Below are 20319 nucleotides of genomic sequence, written 5' to 3'. Positions count from 1 at the left end.
AAGTATGTATTTATGTATACAGATAAAAACAAATAAACCCAGAATGGTCCTTGGGCATTATAGGTTAAAAATAATAAATGGAAATTCTGATTGAGTAATGACTATGGAAATTTTTTCTAACATTTTAGAAAAGCTGTTCTCTAATGCAGAGAAAATAATAAACCATGGTATCAAACGTTCTGTTCTGATAAATGAAGCAACTACAGAAAGTTTTATTTATTCAAAGTAAACAGTGCTTTTGACAGAAAAAAATAAAAACTAGAACAACTCAACAATTCCCTTAATACTACTCAAAATGAACACATCAAACTTGATTTTCATTAGAATGTAGTTATTTTTCATACTAATAAGTCATAAACCAAGACCAGATTTTTGTATGTATGTAAACAATTATTGATCATCTTCTGGACAAGAATGCCAAGTTTGTCTCCCTTTGTAAAAAGCAATTAAAATTTGACAACACTTCATGTTTGCCTCTTCTACAGCATCGAGTCTGCTTCATCTGCATCTTTCCATTTCATGAGAAATATTAATTATCCACTGCTGTATGTAACACAGTTATTTGCTCAGGATCAAGACCACTGGCAAAGCATCTTGGCAAAGCAGAATCTCTTTTCTTCTTTGATTTCCTGTCATCAGATTCACTGTCAGATAAAGATTTTACTTTTGTGCCATCTTTTTCTTTACCAGCTTTTTCAGAAATAAGAAATACTTTAACTTTGAATGATCTGAATTTTCTTCCAGTTTTCAAGTATTGTTAGCACCTGTAAATCTCTTCTGCTGAAGGATATACACCACCTTCCCATTCACTACACATCAGTCCAATATTTCTTCCATCACAAAACCTTCAGGCTCTACCTCTTTGACTCATTTTACTCTTTTCTATTCTGTTTCTTTCCCATTTTTTGCAACACAGTTTTATTGGAGGAGTTTTTAAATTGTGGAGTTGAAGAGCTGTTATTCACTCTCTCCCAGGAGGAGGGCAGTGAGGAGTTGTACAAGAGGCCACTAAGTTTGGGGGTATGTTGTTTTGCAGCAAGAGATAACTGATACGTGGATACTTAAATATTTATACTCTATACGATAAGATGGCTAATAAAAAGAAAAATTACTAGTCAATTAAAGAGAACTAATTGTGGCACTGGGTCATTTCAAACTCTTATTTATTTGTGATGAAAATTAAAGAACATCATCAATAAAAAAACCAAGGACCTACCGTACAGCACGGAGAACTATATTCAATATCTTGAAATAACCTATAATGAAAAACAATCTGAAAAAGAATATATATATCAATATGTATAACTGAATCACTTTGCTGTACACCTGAAACTAACACAACATTGTAAATTAACTATACTTTAATTAAAAAAACAAACATCATCTTTCTTTGCTGAAAAAGTTATCTGGGGAGTTTCTCTCTGAGAACAAAAGTTGACTGGCAAATGTCTCAGACTGCCAAACTGCCACAGAAGACAGTGATTCAGAGTTGACCTCTCAAGAAGATACATATCTGTGTTTCCACCAATAGTTGCCTGTAATATTGTAGTACACTCCTCTGGCAGCATTTTGTATCTCTCCTCAGTGAGATTATCTTTAAATCTCTTCTAAAGACATACAAAGAGTTTCTGTTTGTACCCATGCATTTGCATAATTTAGTATTATAGAGAAATGAGAAATTGTCCTGATGATGAACTTCTAGCTCTAGTCCCAATTTGATGAAATAGGCAATTCATTTCACTCATTAAGATATGAAAAATTTTTTTTTGTCATTTAAATCAAACACCATTATATAATGGACTATAACAAAAAGTTCCCTTGAATTTGAAAGGTAAAATGCGAGAGGTCAAAGAAATCCCACAGGAGTCGGGGTTACTTTGGTCTCAGCTTTCCCTCATATCTCCCTTCAGGAACATGAATGGCGTTTGGCCACATCTGGCCTCTTCCCAGTTTTATCTTCCACCATCTACTGTTCCATTCTCCCCACTTCCAGCCCTTATTATTTATGCACCTCCCAAACACATGCCTTCACACTTTTGTTCCAACTGGGTGTTCCACCTTTAATACCTTATATGTCTAGCCAAACACACACACACACACACACACACACACACACGCTACAATTCTGGAGCATCTTTATTTGGACAAGCAAATCTAGGTTTCTAACATACACCAATGATTAGTCTATCCATGTAATTAACCATGAAGGTTTTGGCAAACCTAGTAAAACGGAAAATATACTTTATCACCCAAACTTTTGAAGAATCAAAAAAATCCCCCAGTCTTAATGAATTTACGTGTCACTCTCAAGCACAAAATATTCACTAAATATTTTAAGACCTGGAGAGTAAATGACTAAACCTAGTCGTCTAACAATGACAATATTATTTGTTGTTGAGTTAGGGCACTACAGGCCAGGATAAGGATATTTAATGAAGCGCAATAAAGGCTGTTACTGAAAGCGTAGTGCACGTTAAGTCCTTTGTGAACATCGTTTAACTTATTCCTAACAACTCTGTGGCATAGGCATGCTCGTGCACGATTCTCAGCCGCGTGTTGGCGGTGGCGGAGGGGAGCCATGTGCATCACATGAAAAGCTGCTCAACATCACTAATTATTAGAGAAATGCAAATCAAAACTATAATGAGGTATCACCTCACACTGGTCAGAATGGGCATCATCAGAAAATCTACAAACAACAAATGCTGGAGAGGGTGTGGAGGAAAGGGAGCCCTCTTGCACTGTTGGTGGGAATGTAAATTGATAACAGCCACTATGGAGAAAGTATGGAGGTTCCTTAAAAAACTAAAAATAGAACTACCATGCACCCAGCAATCTATTGGGCATACACCCGGAGAAAACCATAATTCAAAAAGACACATGCACCCCAATGTTCATTGCAGCACTATTTACAATAACCAGGTCATGGAAGCAACCTAAGTGTCCATCGAAAGATGAATGGATAAAGATGTGGCATATATAACGGAATAATAATCAGCCATAAAAAGGAGCAAAATTGGGTCATTTGAAGAGACGTGGATGGACCTAGAGACTGTCATACAGAGTGAAGTAAGTCAGAAAAAGAAAAACAAATATCGTATATTAACGCATATATGTGGAATCTAGAAAAATGGTACAGATGAGCCGGTTTGCAAGGCAGAAATAGAGACAGATGTAGAGAACAAACATATGTACACCAAGGGGGGAAATGCGAGGGGTGGCGGGGGGGTGGTGGGATGAATTGGGAGATTGGGATTGACATGTATACACTAATATGTATGAAATAGATTAATAGAACCTCCTGTATTTAAAAAAAAAAAAGCCCTTTGCGAACATTATTTAACTTATTCCTAACAACTCTGTGGCATAGGGTTGCTTGTGCACGACTCCCAGACGCGTGGTGGCGGCGGCGTTGGGTAGGCGTGTACATCGGGCAGATATGGTCGCCGGGACCCTTGGAGGCCGCGGTGACGTCACAGAACCTCGGTGGGGAGGTTCTCCGGGCCCCGCTTTGTCTCGGAGGTCCATGCCGCGGCCCACACATAACCACTAGGAAATGGGACTGAAAAAGCGGCTCAGGGTGTCTCGGCGTCGTTTTTTTCCGCGTGGGGACCCACGTGCTCGTGGCGGGGTCAGGTCCACACCGCGAGGCCCGCGGGCCTGGCGCTTCCCACCGCCGCGTTCACGCGACCTGGTCCTGAAGTCGCAGCCGTTGCTGCGGCGCCAGGAGCTCGAAGCCGGATAGGCTCGGTCGGGGTTATGGAGAGGCGGGAAGGTACCAGGACCCTCTGGGCCGGGAGAAAACAGTCCCTCGGAAGACTCCCCCCGCCGCTCGCGGGATACGCTCTCCCGCCTCGGATACCGGATCACTCCCTCAGAGTGCCGCCGCCCGCTAGGGACCGCGCTTCCCTCCAACTTCGCGAGGGCGAAAGGGGCGGGCCCCGGGCAGCGGGCTCCGAAGGCCCGCCCCGGCCCGCGCGGATTGTCGGATTCGCCCCGCCTCCTGCGCGCCGCCGGCGGCCCCTCTTTCTCCTGCGCCACAGCTACAGGCGGCGGGCCTGGTTGCGGGTAGCGTTGCGACTTCGCCTGGGCGGCAGCGGGCGCGGGACCAGGCCTTCCGAGGAGCGCGCCGCGCGCCCCCTCCTCTGCGGGAGCGGCGGGCCGCGGAAGTGACGTGGTGTACGGGTAGGAGCTCGTTCGAATCGGTTCCCGGGTGATCCTCGCGCCTGCGGCTGCTCGGCCGCCGCCGCCGCCAAGGGAGGAGCTGAGTGCGCCGGGGTAGAGGCCTTGTGCCGCCCCGGGGGCTGGAGCTGAAGGCGCCGCGCGGAGCCCGTACCTCGGCCTTTAGCGCGACGGCCGCAGGGGCCGGCGCTGCTGTTTTCTCTCCTCTTCCCCAATATGGCAGCGGCGGACGACGGCGGGCCCTCGGTGGGGACCGGAGAGGGCGACGGAGGCGACGGCTCCAGGACGGTGTACTTGTTTGACCGGCGCGAGAAGGAGTCGGAGCTCGGGGACCGGGCGCTGCAGGTCACGGAGCGCTCGGACTTTGCGGCGTTCCGCGCTTCAGTGTGTCAGGTACGCTAAGGAGGGATGCGCGGGTAGAGTTGAGGTTGGGAGAGTGACGAGAAGCCCAAGTTGCTCACTGGGGGCAATAAACCTGTCACTCGGCCCCGGTCCTGCGGCTTTGGCTTCTCCCTCCCGGGTGCCCGCCATGCCTGAGAGGGGCGGCGAAGCCTGGGGCCGGTCCGGGCGCGGGCCTTGGAGTGCGGAGCCGGCGGTTGGTGGGCCTCCCTCTGCCCCGGCCCTGTTCCGGGGGTCGCGCCTCCCAGACTTTGGTACCGCGGGTTGCATGGGCCCGGGGCGACCTTAGCCTCTGAGGCCGTGCAGCTCTTCTTCCAGTCAGGAAAGCCACTTGTTTCTCTTTCGGGTGGAACTTTTGTTTTTGTTTTTTTAAAGAAGAGAGCGGAGTTCTCCCCGATGGCTCTGTTAGGAGTGTTGTGATAGAAGTTGTTAAATTCCTGGAGTCGATTTTTCTCAGGTTCGTTCAGTGATGCAGTAATTTCCTGGGTCGTTCTGTCAAGAAGGCTTGCAGGCCCGCCCTGGCGGGGTCCTTCCGTAGTGGAAGCACTTGATCTAGAGAGCTTAGCAGGTGGAGCTGCCCTTTTGGTTTCCTGCATCCCCCAGCCCCCTGGGAGTTCCTGAACCACTCAAATGGTGTCCGAGGGTATCTGCGGAACACCAAAGGACCTATATACTCCCTGTACTAGTTTGCTTTAAAAGTTAATGATTATGTAGGCAAAGTCCTACTTTAAACTGGGAAGTCTTTTCTAGATCTGAGGTGTTGCTGGTGCTCGAGCTTCAAAGAAGGGGTATATTCGTCAGCTGCATTAACCACTTGGGGCTCTTTTTAAGCGATAGAGAACACTTAGCTTCCAAGGAAAAAGGACTTGGTGTGAAGCAGTGTTTTAACTTGAGCAGGCTGATGTTTTTAGTGCTATTAACTCTGTATACTAGTTGCTGAAATAATTGAAATCAAGACTCAGGGGAAAAAACGACTTGAGAGGAAGGACTTTGATTTGTTCTGTATTCCCAGCATCTGGAATTGTGCCTGGCACATAGTAAATGGCCAAATTAGAATGGAGACAAAACTTTATAAACTCAGAAGTTCATTCTGTGTATGGTTATAGCAGATTCCCATGTCTTTGAAAAGTGAATGAATGAATGCTCTTTTTTTTGGATGAATGTTTTATATGCATCAGGGAAAGGAAACTCTTCATGTTTATTATTTTTGTAGTTGATTATATAAAATATTTATATTGATTATATGTAAATGATTTAAAGTCATGACATGTAAAAATGATTCTAAACTATCAGCACATTAAAGAAAATAAGGAACCAGAGGGAAAAAAGTAAACCTTTTACTCACTGTGAAATTTATAACCACTGTTAGCACTTGGAGTTATTTCTTTGTATCCTTACCCTCACCCCCCATTTTTAAATAACCGTAATACATGTCTATATTCCATTTTTTTCACTTAATATTGTCAGTATTTTTCTGTTTTAATGCAAGTCTTCATAATTGAAGTGGTCTGTTTTGTACCACTGTTTACATAACCAGATCTCTCTTTTTTGTTGACGTTTACATTACTTCCAATTTTAAGCAATGCCATGATAAACATGTTTGAATGCATAGTCTTTTTTTTGGAGATTTATTTTATTTTGTTTTTTAAACTTTTTTTTCCTCCTTTTTTAAAAACATTGAAGTATAGTTGATTTACAATGTCATGTTAGTTTCAGGTGTACAGCACAGTGATTCAGTTACATATATATATTCTTTTTTAAATTCTTTCCCCTTATATGCATAGTCTTTTATGTCTTTATTTTTCTTTGGTTTAGAATCTTAGAAGTGAGATTCCTGGATCAAAGGTCAGGAATATTTTTAAAGCTCTTGATACGTATTTTTAAATTGTTTTTCAGAAAGGTTGTACTAATCTACCCTCCCTCTAGAAATAATTCTCCCATATGAGAAGTGTCAGTAAGTCTGTTACATATATAGGGGAAGAGTATAATAACCTCTTATTACGGAAGTGGAAACTCACTTTTGGAGATGGTGACTCACTTAAGTCAAACAGATAGTACAAAAATTAGAATTCAAACCCAGAAGCCAAGTTCTTTTTGTTATTCCACTCAGCCTCAAATGATGTTCTTTGTTATAGGGAACAGATATATTCATTCCATTCCTTCAGTATTTTAACAAGGAAAATATTTTCTTTGACTAATTCTTTTCCTCTCCTTCCCACTTTTTCCTGCTGGAACAGAGAAGGTTAAATTTGATTAGAAGTGGGAGGGAAGAACTAGTAAAAAAAGGAAGGCTAACTTTTTTTTTTTTGAGAATTTAAAACATCATTAGATTATGCCACCTAATCCCATAACTTTGTCCCCATTACAGACATGAAGAACTGAAATAAGTTACTGATTGAAGTCTGAGTTTATACAGTTCATGAGCAATGAAACTGGGATTGGAATCTAGGTCTGTTTGATTCTAAAGCTTGTATTTTTTTAAAACAATCTCCACAATGTCCACACTATTTACTAAAGGCTTCATTTTCCGTTTTAGGGGAAGAGGCAGATAGTGCACTAAATTAAAGTTTTTCATTAAAACTGAAAACAAACTAATAAGTGTTTTGTAGTGCTAAAAAGTATTATGGGTCCTAAAATGTTATTTGGGGAAAGCGCACTTTGTAGAAAAGAGGAGCAATCAAGAGGAAGGAAGAGGAAAAGGTGGATTTGGCAGAAGCCCTTACACTTGTGATAAGCAGTTATTGACTCACTTGAGCCCTTGTGACCTTGCAGAATCAAAGATTAGAAAATAACTTTTTTGGCTAGTTCTTAATATGCCCAGGCATTAAGACCCATATGTGCAAACCCTCCTCTCCACCCCTAATTTTGAGGAAATGCCTACTCCTTCTCTTGTGTGGTTCCACTATTCCTTGTCACCCTTCTATAGCACTTGTTATACCATCATACTTAAAAAATAGTCTCTGCTTCTTGAAGGTAGGAGCCTTACCTAATAGTTGGTTTATAGCGTTTAGTTAAATGAATCAATCTGTTCCTTCAAACACAATTTGTACATAAGCTATATTACGTTAAAAATTCCAAAAGTTGAAAAGAAAAAAGGTAAAAGAAGGTAGATGCAGGAAAGAGTAGAAAAGTAACCTGAGGAGAACTAGTAAGTGGAAGTTCATTTGATTAAAGCATATACCAGTGCTGAGCCATGAAATCAGCTTTGAGTTTCTTGGGCGTCAAAACAAAGAAGGAAAGGTAATTGATACAAAATCCACAATGTCTATAAAATAAAAACATTCCAGCTGCTAACGATGCAAACCTTTGATTTCAGAAAAATTTCTCCCTAGATTCCTCACAAATCCTGATAAAATGGACAACATTCTTAGAGATAGGAGAGGCTCTTCTTATCTTGTCTTTTAATGCAAGGTACGCTGTGTGTTGTTTAGGGTATTGCAGCCTGCTTTAAGCAGTTACCACCCAAATTTTTGTAGAGATTTCTCGCCCAAGTGCAATGTGGGTGTTCCTGGTTTTGGTGTGGTTCAAGGACAGAGCGACTGGATATAATACCAAAGCACATCATTAAAGGCTAGTTTTTGTTCAGGGAGATGCATTGAACTATATAACTTCTGAGTGACCTAATCCATTGATGAAGTTTAAAGTAGTCAGGATTTTATGGACTACAAGTTAGTTAGCCCTTCATAAATATTTCTTAAAATTGGCTTTTGAGAGAAGTTGGGCAGCAGATAGTTTGAAGCTAACCTAAAGACATGTAGGGCTGGTACTTTGGAAGATCCATATGCTTTAACATTAACCCAGAAAAAGGAGGAATTGAAGTGCTCTTATAAAAATGAAAAAGCCCAGTTACGACTCTTGCCCAAATAGAATGTCATCCTGCTTTCATATAGAGAAAGGCAGAGGAAATGTATCTGTATTCAACGCCAGGTGAGTACAGATACACGGAAGACTTTAGTTTACATCTGATAAGATAGATTTTTAGACCAAAAATTGGAGAGAGAAGAGTATGACATCTTGAATAAAAGCATAATGAATAATGTAAAAATATTTAATTTATGTCTGTCGAATACCAGAGCTATAAAATATTTAGAGAAGTTATGAATTTGAGAAATAATTTTTATAAAGGATTATAGATAAAGCAGAGAAAAAAGATAGCTTATTTATCTTAATTGAATAATAAAACTATGGAGAGATTGTATGATATATATATAAATACTTTTCAGATGTACATAGATCTTAAAGATTTAATTTAATTATAAAAATATGTATTTTTTTCTACAGGATATGTAACCACATGATCTAACAGTTGGGACATTGTAGAAATAAAGTAGTAAAGAACTGAGAAATAAAGACTGTCTTGATTATACAAAAGCCTAAGATCTGTGAAGACAATTTTTATTTCTATAAACAAATAGAATCTTTTCCCCATCAGTTTATGTCTATAGCTTCATTTCTCTTGTGTGGAATTGCATAGGATATGAGTATTTTTAATTTTACTAAAGTATACCAAATTGCTTTTCAATATGGTTGTACTGACTTTCGGGCCTATCCGAAATGTGTAAGATCCACCTTCCCTATATGGAGGCCTATACTTTATTTTTTTATCCTTCAAAATATAGCTGTCTTTTTAGTAGAACTTTTTAAAAAATTGAAGTATAGTTGATTTACAATGTTAGTTTCAGGTGTAGAGCAAACTGACTCAGATATATACACACATACACACACATACACACACACACACACACACACACACACTTCTTTTCCATTGTAGGTTATTACAAGATATTGAATATAGTTCCCTGGGCTATACAGTACGTTCTTGTTGTTTATCTGTTTTATATACAGTAGTGTGTATCTGTATTTTTTTTTTTTTTTTTTTTTTGGCTATGCGTCTTGCAGGTAGTTCCCTAACCAGGGATTGAACCTGGGCCACCACAGTGAAAGCGCCGAATCCTAACCACTGGACCGCCAGGGAATTCCCTAGTAGTGTGTATCTGTTAATCCCAAACTCCTAATTTATCTCCTCTGCCCTGCTTTCCCCTTTGGTAACCCCAAGTTTGTTTCCTATTTTTGTGAGTCTGTTTCTGTTTTGTAAGTAAGTTCATTTGTATCTTTTTTTTTAGATTCCACATGTAAGTGATATACTATATTTGTCTTTCGGTCTGATGTCACTTCGTAAGATAATCTCTAGGTCCATCCATGTTGCTGCAAAGGGCATTATTTCATTCTTTTTTATGTCTGAGTAGTATTCCATTTTGTATGTGTGTGTGTGTGTACACATACACACACACACACACCCCACATCTTCTTTATCCATTCATCTGTTGATGGACATTTAGGTTGCTTCCATGTCTTGGCTATGGTAAATAGTGGTGGAATGTCCATTGGGGTGTGTGTATCTTTTCGAATTAGAGAGTTTGTCTTTTCCAGGTGTATTCCCAGGAGTGGGATTGGGATTGCTGGATCTTATGGTAACTCTTTTTAATTTTTAAGGGAACCTCCATACTCTTCTCCATAGGGGCTGTCCCAGTTTACATTCCCACCAACAGTGTAGGAGGGTTCCCTTCTCTTCACACGCTCTCCAGCATCAATATTTGTAGACTTTTTGATGATGGCCATTCTGACCAGTGTGAGAGGATACCTCATTCTAGTTTGGTTTTTTTAAATTTATTTATTATCATTATTTTGAGGGCGGAGCTGCATTGGGTCTTTATTGTTGCATGCGGGCTTTCTCTAGTTGTGGCGAGTGGGGCTACTCTTCGTTGCAGTGCGTGGGCTTCTCATTGCAGTGGCTTCTCGTTGTGGAGCATGGGCTCTAGGCACGTGGGCTTCAGTAGTTGTGGCACGCGAGCTCAGTAGTTGTGGCTCACGGGCTCTAGAGCGCAGGCTCAGTAGTTGTGGCTCACGGGCTTAGTTGCTCCGCGGCATGTGGGGTCTTCCCAGACCAGGTCTTGAACCCATGTCCCCTGTATTGGCAGGCGGATTCTTAACCACTGTACCACCAGGGAAGTCCCTCATTCTAGTTTTGATTTGCATTTCTCTGGTGATCAGTGCCATTGAGCATCTTTTCATGTGCCTGTTGACTGTCTGTCTGTCTTTGGAGAAATGTCTATTTAGGTCTTCTGCCCATTTTTAATTTTTTTTTTTAATATTGAGCTGTATGAGCTATTTGTATATTTTGGAAATTAAGCCCTTGTTGGTTGCTTCATTTGCAAATATTTTCTCCATTCCATAGTGTATAGAAATGCAACAGGTTTGTGTATATTAATTTTGTATCCTGCAACTTTACTGAATTAATTGATGAGCTCTAGTAGTTTTCTGGTGGCATCTTTAGTATTTTTTATGTATAATATCATGTCATCTGCAAACAGTGACAATTTTACTTTTTCCTTTCCAATTTGGATTCCTTTCATTTCTTTTTCTTCACTGATTGCTGTGGCTAGGACTTTCAAAACTATGTTGAATAAAAGTGGTGTGAGTGGGCATCCTTGTCTTGTTCCTGATCTGAGAGGAAATGATTTCAGCTCTTTGCCGTTGAGTATGATGTTAGCTGTGAGTTTGTCATATATGGATTTTATTGTGTTGAGGTATGTTCCCTCTGTGCCCACTTTCTGGAGAGTTTTTATCATAAATCGATTTTGAATTTTATCAAAAGCTTTTTCTGCATCTATTGAGATGATCATATGGTTTTTATTCTTCAGTTTGTTGATGTGGTGTATCACGTTGATTTGTTGATATTGAAAGATGCTTTCATCCCTGGGTTAAATTCCACTTCATCATGTGTGATTCTTTTAATGGAGGCCTATACTTTATATTATCAGGACTTAAATTTTTTACTAGCCTTGTGGGAATGATAATCAAAGTTTTAATTTTCTCTGATAACTAGGATGAGCATCTTTTCGTGTTTTCCAGTTTTTTTCTTTATGGCTTGCACTTCTTATGTATTTTCAGAAATCCTTTCTCTCTCCTCTCAGAATGATCTCCCTATTTTTCCTCTACAATTTTGGATTAAAATGTAGCTGCTTTAGTTCTCTTGGAACTTATTATTGTGTATGTTGAGATGGGGATTTTAAAAATCTATTTCTGTACAGTTAAGTAGTTGTCTCAGTAACGTTCATTGAATAGTTTATTCTTTTCTCGTCAATCTGTAATGTCATTCCCCTATTTGCCAAGTTCCCTGTGTACGTATGTGTGGGTCTGTTTCAGGGTTCTCTATTCTCTTCCACTGGTCTATAATAGTATATATATATATATTTTTTTTTAAACTCTCTTTTTTTTTTTTTAGAAATGGCTTTTATTTATTTATTTATTATTTATTTGGGGCTGTGTTGGGTCTTCATTTCTGTGCGAGGGCTTTCTCTAGTTGCGGTGAGCAGGGGCCACTCTTCATCACGGTGCACGGGCCTCTCACTATCGTGGCCTCTCTTTTCGCGGAGCACAGGCTCCAGACGTGCAGGCCCAGTAGTTGTGGCTCATGGGCCCAGTTGCTCTGCGGCATGTGGGATCTTCCCAGACCAGGGCTCGAACCCATGTCCCCTGCATTGGCAGGCAGATTCTCAACCACTGCGCCACCAGGGAAGCCCTATAATAGTATATTTTAAGTTAGAAATTCTTCTCATTAAAAGTTTCAAACATACACAAGAGATAATAGTATAATGAAACCACGTATAATCATCCACATTCAACAGTTTCCACGTATTTACCACACTAGCTTCATTTTTGCCTTTTGAAGCATATTCCAGGCCTTAGTTTACTTCACTCCTGTATACTCAACATGCACTTCTATTATCACACCATCAAAATTAACATTTTCAATAGTATTGTTCAATCCATATTCAGATTTGTTTATCTCAGAAATATTTTTTTTATAGTTGGTTTGTTTAAATCAGGGTCCTTATATTGAACTTGGTTTTTTATGTTTCTTAATTCTTCTAAAATTTAGAGCATTTGAGCAAAGTACCTTCCCCCAGTCTTTTTTGTTTTTCCTGACACTGACTTGTTGAAGAAATCAAGTTGGTTTGTCTCTCATATTCCACATTCTGGATTTGTCTGTGCTCCTTTATGGTGTAATTTAGCTTGTTCTAACTCAACATATCCTATAAACTAGAAGTTATTTTTAAAGGCTTATAATTAAGATTTAGGTTCAGCTTCTTTGGGGTAGGGAAGCAAAAAATACTTCATAGGTGGTGCTGGTACTTCGTATTACATCATATCAGGAGGCACATAATGTAAGGCTATTTTACCCACTCTTAGAAATGCTAAGATTGAATTAGTGGGATTCAGGTGGTTTCAGCAGGATTCCTCCATAAACAAGTTTTAATTTAAGGTTCATTCATTGATGGTGCTATTCTGAGTGCCATTCCTCCTGTATTTATTAGCAGGAATTCTTTGCCTCTCTAATCGATGAGGCAAAAGAACAACTTTGCCTCATCAATTAGAGATATATGGTTACCCTGAAATCTAATTGGTACAAGAAAACAGGATAAATGCTTTGTTCTTTGCCTTTAATTTGTCAGTGTTCAGAGTAAGGAGTTAGTGCCTCAGTTAGTTTCAGTAGTGACCAGTAGGGTTTTTAGTATCAGTATTGAAGACTTGAATATCATTAGTCTAGATTTTTTTAATAATCTTCTGTGTAAGGTTGGTCTAGATTAACTAGTTCATCATTACCTGAAACAGAAGTAAGGATGCTAACACTTTGTTTCCTGTTGTAGTTTCCCCCCATAATTTATGTTGCCTTAATTTTTTTAAGTTATACTTTTGGAGGGGGTTATAATAGATATAAAGATTCTTTATGCAGATACCCTGCATAGTGTGGCTATACTTACCTCAGTGTTATAAAATATTAACCTCTGTTTTCTTCTAGTACTTTTGTTTTTGCATATTTAAATATTTAATATATATGAACATAAGTGTTATGTTAATACTTTGCTCCAAATAAGTTTACTTATATATTGACATAAAATTATATGTTTACTTTGCTCCAAATAAGTTTACTTATATATTGACATAAAATATATATATCTCTCTAAGAGAGCCCTGCTGATGTTAAACCCTTTCAAAATGTTCAATTAATCACTTGTGTTCCTAGGTGACATATAATAGCAGAAAAATCTAGGTAATTTGTAGATAGATTTGTGGTTAATTATGCAAAGGCAAAATTTTAGAACATTAAGACATATTTCTCAAATAAATGTAACACTGTTAGAAGATTATAATATCCTTATTAATATTTTCATATTTTTGTAAACTTGAATAGTGTATTTATTTCCTTTATATAATAATTGATTTTATTCTGTTATTTTGGATAGACACTTGGCATTTCAGCTGAAGAAAAATTTGTTATTACAACAACAAGTAGGAAAGAAATTACCTGTGATAATTTTGGTAAGCAATGTTATGTTTATGCTTTTATATTTAATATGTTCTGGTATATCATAGAGCAATGACTATTTTATGAGATAGATAAGCATCAAAAAACTGTGATGTTTTGAGGATGGGGAAGGAAACTAGCTATATGCATCCAGTTTGTGCAGAGGTCACAAGCAAGATTATAGGAAAAGAGTTGATATCATTTATGGCTACAGAAGATGAGACCTTGCTCAGCACAACACCTAGCACAGATCTTCTACTTGGGCCCTTAAGAAGCTAATTCTTCTGACCAACTTGGATTCTTCCATTTCTTTTTTTACCCAGTTATGTTCTAAGACTTGCCAATTTTTCATGCCTGATTCCTTTTTGGATTTAATCATTCTTCTCCATTCATATTGATACCACTTTAATATAGTTCCTCATCTGATTTTCTGTGACAACTTAAGAATTGAGTGTTTCAGATGAGTGGAAGTATTTGAACCTATTCCATTGATATTCTTAACAAAACACAACACAACTGAATTTATAGATGGATCCATTGTTTGGGGATTTGCCTGTACAATTTTTAAAGTCATTTCATAGATACAGTTTGTATATTTAAAATTATAAATTCATTGTGTTTCGGATGCTAGCTTAGCACTTAAGATGTTACCTCTTGATTACAGATGAAACTGTTAAAGATGGAGTCACTCTGTACCTGCTACAGTCAGTCAGTCAGTTACTACTAACAGCTACAAAAGAACGAATTGACTTCCTACCTCACTATGACACATTGGTTAAAAGTGGCATGTATGAATATTATGCAAGTGAAGGACAAAATCCTTTACGTAAGTATTCCATTTATACTAATTTTGATAAACTGTCACTCACCTTTATCCCCTGATCACACGTCTTAGTCCTTCACTTTAAAAAAGATCTCTCATTCTACTTTATTCACAGACTGTGATCAGTTTTTGTGAGTGTCCTTACTTCGTCTCTTCATCACAGTGTATTTCTTTTTCTACCTAAGTCATCTTACTTCAGAATAAAGATACCTCTCCTTGAAAACTAATGTAGAATGAGAATTCATTCCTTTTCGACTCATGAGAGGTCTTGTACTTACACATCTATCTCCTGTACACTCTCCTTTCCTGATTTATTCTTCCTGGCCTCATGTACACCTCTCCCAGTTGAGAAAATATTTGTTTTATCTTGCACATTTTTTATAGCTGAACAGCACAAGTAAGTGGTTTGTGTTCTTTATCATTTCTTTATCATTTCCTTCCACCTTTACTACTTGCCAGTTTTTATCCTTCCTTTGGATTGTTTGCTAGTTGATTTAGAGAATCTTTTCTGTCTGGACCCTGCCAAAGTGTTTAATACTATTTAGATGTTCATTATAAACTTTCTTTTTCTTCTTTTTTGGCTGTGCTGTGGCTTGTGGGATCTCAGTTCCCCAACCAGGAACCAGGAATTGAACCTGGGCCTTGGCAGTGAAAGCCAGGAATCCTAGCCACTAGGCCACCAGGGAACTCCCTATAAACTTTCTTATTAAAATTTTTTTTCATTGTATATGCATTAGAGTTGGTAGAAAATTAGAAAACATAGATAAGCAAAAAGAGCATAAAGAACATCCCTATCTCTACCACCCAGTTGTAACTACCACCAACACTTCGGTGTTTATCATTTCAGACCTCTTTATATTGTTTGATTTTTTTTTTTTCTTTTTTAATGGTTTTGTATGATGCATCCTTTTTTTTTTTTTTTGGCCACGCTGCATGGCTTGTGAGATCTTAGTTCCCTGACCGTGGATTGAACTCGGGCCCTCAGCAGTGAAAGCACAGAGTCCTAACCACTGGACCACCAGGGAATTCCCAATGCATACTTTTTTAACCTACCTTTTTATTTAAAATGTAATGAACATCTTTAATATGCATGTCAATGTATATTTGTTTTAGGGGTTACACAGTATTTAGATAACGTAATTTATTTGAACAGTGTACTGTTGTTATTAGACATTCAGGTTATTTCAGTCTTTTTTTTAATTGTTACAAATGACTGAATGTTCTTGTGACTAATTCTTTTTTTTTAATAAATTTATTTATTTTATTTATTTATTATTTTTGGCTGCGTTGGGTCTTCGTTGCTGCGCGTGGGCTTTCTCTAGTTGCGGCGATCAGGGGCTACTCTTCGTTGCGGAGCACAGGCTCTAGGCATGCAGGCTTCAGCAGTTGTGGCTCGCGGGCTCTAGAGCACAGGCTCAGTAGTTGTGGCGCACGGGCTTAGTTGCTCCGCGGCATGTGGGATCTTCCCAGACAAGGGAAGTATGTCCCCTGCATTGGCAGATGGATTCTTAACCACTGCGCCACCAAGGAAGTCCCCCCATCTTCTTAATGTGTCAGTGCTTCAGGGCTTAGTCTTTGGTCCCTTATCTTCTCCTAATTCCTCAACTGGTGATTCCATCCAATCTCATGGCTCTAAATACCATAGTTATGGAAGTGACTCCCAAATGGAGGTAGTGAGAAATGGTCATTTTTAGTTAAATATTGAAAATAATGCCAGACTTACCTCCTGAATCCGTTTTGTCTATCCACTTGCCCATGTGGCATCTCTACTAGGATATCTAAGATGGGAATATACTACACATAGTTTTCCATCCAAATTAATTTTGGTTCTTTTTAGTTGCTTAAACCAAAAATCCACTTGATTCTTTGTCTCATTCAATCTTTCAGAAAATCCTTTTGGCACTATCATCAGTGTTTATCTTAAAATGAGCATTTCTCTTTACTTCTGTTGGTAACACTAGGTCTGAGACACCATCATAGATTACCGAGATTATACAGTGGCCTCGTCTCTCTCTTTTCATGCCTGTACACGTAAGGTTTGAGAAGTCAGATTGTTTCACTAAGGGTAAACGCCGACGTCTTTACAATTACATGCATGGTCTTAGAAGCTGTGCTTTGTATCTCTCTGACTCTGTTTCCACAACTCTTCTTGTTGTTCATTCCTCTTCACTGCCAGCTTTATTCTCAGCTTAGGACCCTCTGCCTGGATAGCCCCTGTCTCAGTCCCTCACCTCATTCAAGTCTTGTTTTTCTATTACCTTCTCAACAAAACTTATCTTGTTCACCCTATTTAAAATTGCAAACTATGTTTCCTTTATGCCTCTATACCAGATAAACCCATGTAAGTTGGAAATATTCTAAGTCAAAAATGCATTTGCGGGGGCCTCCCTGGTGGCGCAGTGGTTGAGAGTCCACCCGCCAATGCAGGGGACAGGGGTTCGTGCCCCGGTCCGGGAGGATCCCACATGCCGCGGAGCGGCTGGGCCCGTGAGCCGTGGCTTCTGAGCCTGCGCATCCGGATCCTGTGCTCTGCAATGGGAGAGGCCACAACAGTGAGAGGCCCGCATACCGAAAAAAAAAAAAATGCATTTGGTGGGGGGTAAATTATAAGTTTGGGATTAAAATACACACCCTACTATATATAAAATAGATAATCAACAAGGACGTACTATATAGCACAGACCTATAATGGAAAAGAATGTAAAAAAAGAATATATATATTTATATATATGTATAACTGAATCACTTTGCTATATACCTGAAACTAACACACCATTGTAAATCAACTATACTTTAATATAAAATAAAAATTAAATTAAAAAATGCATAGGAGCCATGTGGCAAAATGTTAACAACATGTAAATCTAGGTGAAAGGGTTTAAGTATCTGCATATTGAATGAATCTTTAATTCTTTCTCTGGGGATAAGTTTTTAAATGTATAATCAGGGAGTCAGTAGATACATTCATTTTTAAGACTTTTGATATAGATTAATTACCTTCCAGATTGGTTATATGGGTTTTCATTCCTACTGTCATTATATGAATAGGCAGAGAATATCACTGTTTAAACTCCTGCTTTGATTTCTGTAACTTCACATTAAATTCCTGGGTCTTTCCCTGCCTCTGTTTCCTGTGCCTTTGATGCTACTTCTGGTTATTGTTGACTGTATGGTGGATAATTCTTTAAGTCATGTTGATCTTTTTATACTTGAAGTGAACTTACCCAAGCCTAAACTATTCTGTGTCAATGAAGCATTTATCTCTGGCTGTCTTTACTCTCTCTATTAAGCATAGTCTGTTCCAGCTCTGTGGAACACCTCTACTCACTGAGCTTGATATAGTGATAGGGCATCGCATCTAAAACTGAATTTTTCTTTCCTCCCTTCTAAATTTTTCTCCTTCCAAATTTTATGGAAAATATGACCATTTATTCAGTCTTCTAGAGCAAGTACTCAAAACCACCTTGGATTTCTTTTTCTTTCTCCCTTTATATCTAATCATATACTAAATTCTACTCATTTCTTTCTTTGAGGTTTCTCTTAACTCTTTTTCCTCGCATTTCCTACAGTGTCCCTACTTCTCCATTTCCTAGTTAATACCCTTCACCAGGTCTTTATACATATCTGATTTGTGGTAACTTCTTTCTAACTAGCTTATAAACATAGACATCCCCTGAGTGTTGAGGGTGTGGAAGTGCTTGCTGGAGTGCTACTCTGTGGGTTAATTACGCTTAAGTTGGGTTACGCCTCAGGGGAAGAGACATTAATTTATTATGTTCCCCCTTTTAATTAAGGGAATAAAAGTGAGGAATAGTTTGGGTACTGACCCTGGAGAAAGGAGAATGTTAGGAACGATGCCGAGCCAGTGATAAACTGAAGGTCAGGCTGATTTTGTAGTAGGAAATTAAGAGCAGTTTTGTGTCAGTTAAGCAGATACATTCTGCCATTTCACAAGTTGCTGTTGTGAGATATCTGTATTTAAATTAGCTCTCAATAGACACTTTTATAGTTGCTTTATAGTTGTCCTTATATCTCAAAATGTGCTTACGTTTGACTTGTGCATGATGTAATTACATACCACAGACTACTATTTGATTTTATGGTTATGGTCTTCTGTTTGTCTCTTATGTGTGTATGTCTGTCTTTAGATTATAAACTCCTTGAAGCCAGGAATCATGGCTGGCTGACTCATGATGTGTAGTGCCATGCAAGTACGGGTTGGTGACTGCTTTTTTATGCTGGTGGTGATTGGTGATGCCTTTATTATGTTTGTGTCATTAGGATCAGGATAATACTTTAATTCTAGCTCTTTGGAAAATAAAAGTGATGGCTTAAGGTACTTCAGAGTTTCTTCTACTTTGAACTTTTATATGAAGTATTTAGGAGGGAAAACTTAAGCAATAACGTTTCTCATTCTCTTCCAGCATTTGCTCTTGCAGAATTAATTGATAATTCATTGTCTGCCACGTCTCGTAACACTGGTGTTAGAAGAATACAGATCAAATTGGTAAGGAAATAATACTCTAAAGCAATTTAACTTGTCCTTTTATAGAAGTACTACAGGTTCATTGGAGAAAAATTAGGAAAGAAAGATAAACTAAAAGTAGAAATAATTATCTGATGTCTCTTCAGTCATTAAAATTTTTTCACGTGCCCTTTTTCTATGCATATATGTATACATGTATGTGTGATCATAGTGTACATTTTGTTATTTGTGATCTTTTATTTTCCCTTAATAGTACATTGTAAACACAGCCATATCATGAATATTCTGCAATATAATATACCACTGCTGCAGTTTGGTTTATTGACTATAATATAAATAATGTAATCAGTCTACTGTTGTTGAACTTTTAGATTTTTTTTCCTATATTTTTGCCATTGTAAGCAGTGCTGGCGTGATGAGTATCCTTACAGATTTTTGTACATATCTCTGATTAGTTTCTCAAGCTAAATTCTGAGAAATGGAATTTCTGGGTTAAAGGACATGAAGAATTCTAAGGCCTTTGATTCATACCGCTGAAGTGCCTTTCAGAAAGTTGTATTAATATATACTTCCTCCAGCAATGTATGAGTGAGCCCAATGAATCACTTTTTTTATATTAACCTTTCTTGTTTTTAATATTGATTTGACTTTTCCTATCTTTTTGAACTTATTTTATTTCATAGCATTTTGATGAAACACAAGGAAAACCTGCCGTTGCAGTGATAGATAATGGAAGAGGAATGACCTCTAAACAGCTTAACAACTGGGCCGTGTATAGGTTGTCAAAATTTACAAGGCAAGGTGACTTTGAAAGGTTAGAAAACCTTACTCACTTTTTTTATGGGCAGCTGGGTATTTTAATGAGGATAAGAACTCATATTTCTTTAGTTATACATGATACATTGGCGGTTTTGATGTTATCAGCATATTTATTTAGATTTTTATAATAAAGTTTTTATGAACAATACTTAGAAATAGTCAAAACTGCATAAATCACATTGCACCCTTCCATTGAATGATTCTTTTTGCATTTCCTGAGGTATATAGGAATTTTTTTTT

General features: G+C 38.5%; 1 protein-coding gene and 1 pseudogene across 2 annotated transcripts in view; one reads left to right on the top strand and one right to left on the bottom strand.

Moving 5' to 3' along the window:
• Positions 1 to 390: 390 nt before the first annotated feature.
• Positions 391 to 3528, bottom strand: LOC309830514 (chromobox protein homolog 3-like; annotated as a pseudogene). Its single transcript has 2 exons — positions 3356 to 3528; positions 391 to 1008 (listed from the first exon to the last, which is right to left on the bottom strand). The product of its transcript is annotated as a chromobox protein homolog 3-like (transcript).
• Positions 3529 to 4711: 1183 nt separating this feature from the next.
• SMCHD1 (structural maintenance of chromosomes flexible hinge domain containing 1) overlaps positions 4712 to 20319 on the top strand; it is a gene marked incomplete at its 5' end in the record, with an annotated part of 127709 nt that continues 112101 nt past the window's right edge. Inside the window, 5 exons of the mRNA XM_082667117.1 lie at positions 4712 to 4835; positions 13906 to 13965; positions 14616 to 14777; positions 19199 to 19281; positions 19944 to 20074. Of these exons, the coding sequence (XP_082523243.1) occupies positions 4712 to 4835; positions 13906 to 13965; positions 14616 to 14777; positions 19199 to 19281; positions 19944 to 20074 (560 nt within the window). The remainder of the gene's footprint in view (positions 4836 to 13905; positions 13966 to 14615; positions 14778 to 19198; positions 19282 to 19943; positions 20075 to 20319) is intronic.

This window comes from Grampus griseus (genome assembly GCF_964374135.1).
Source record: "Grampus griseus genome assembly, chromosome: 12".
Taxonomy (NCBI): Eukaryota; Metazoa; Chordata; class Mammalia; order Artiodactyla; family Delphinidae; genus Grampus; species Grampus griseus.
Note: the sequence above shows the minus strand (reverse complement) of the source record. Positions and strands in the feature narration are given on the sequence as shown.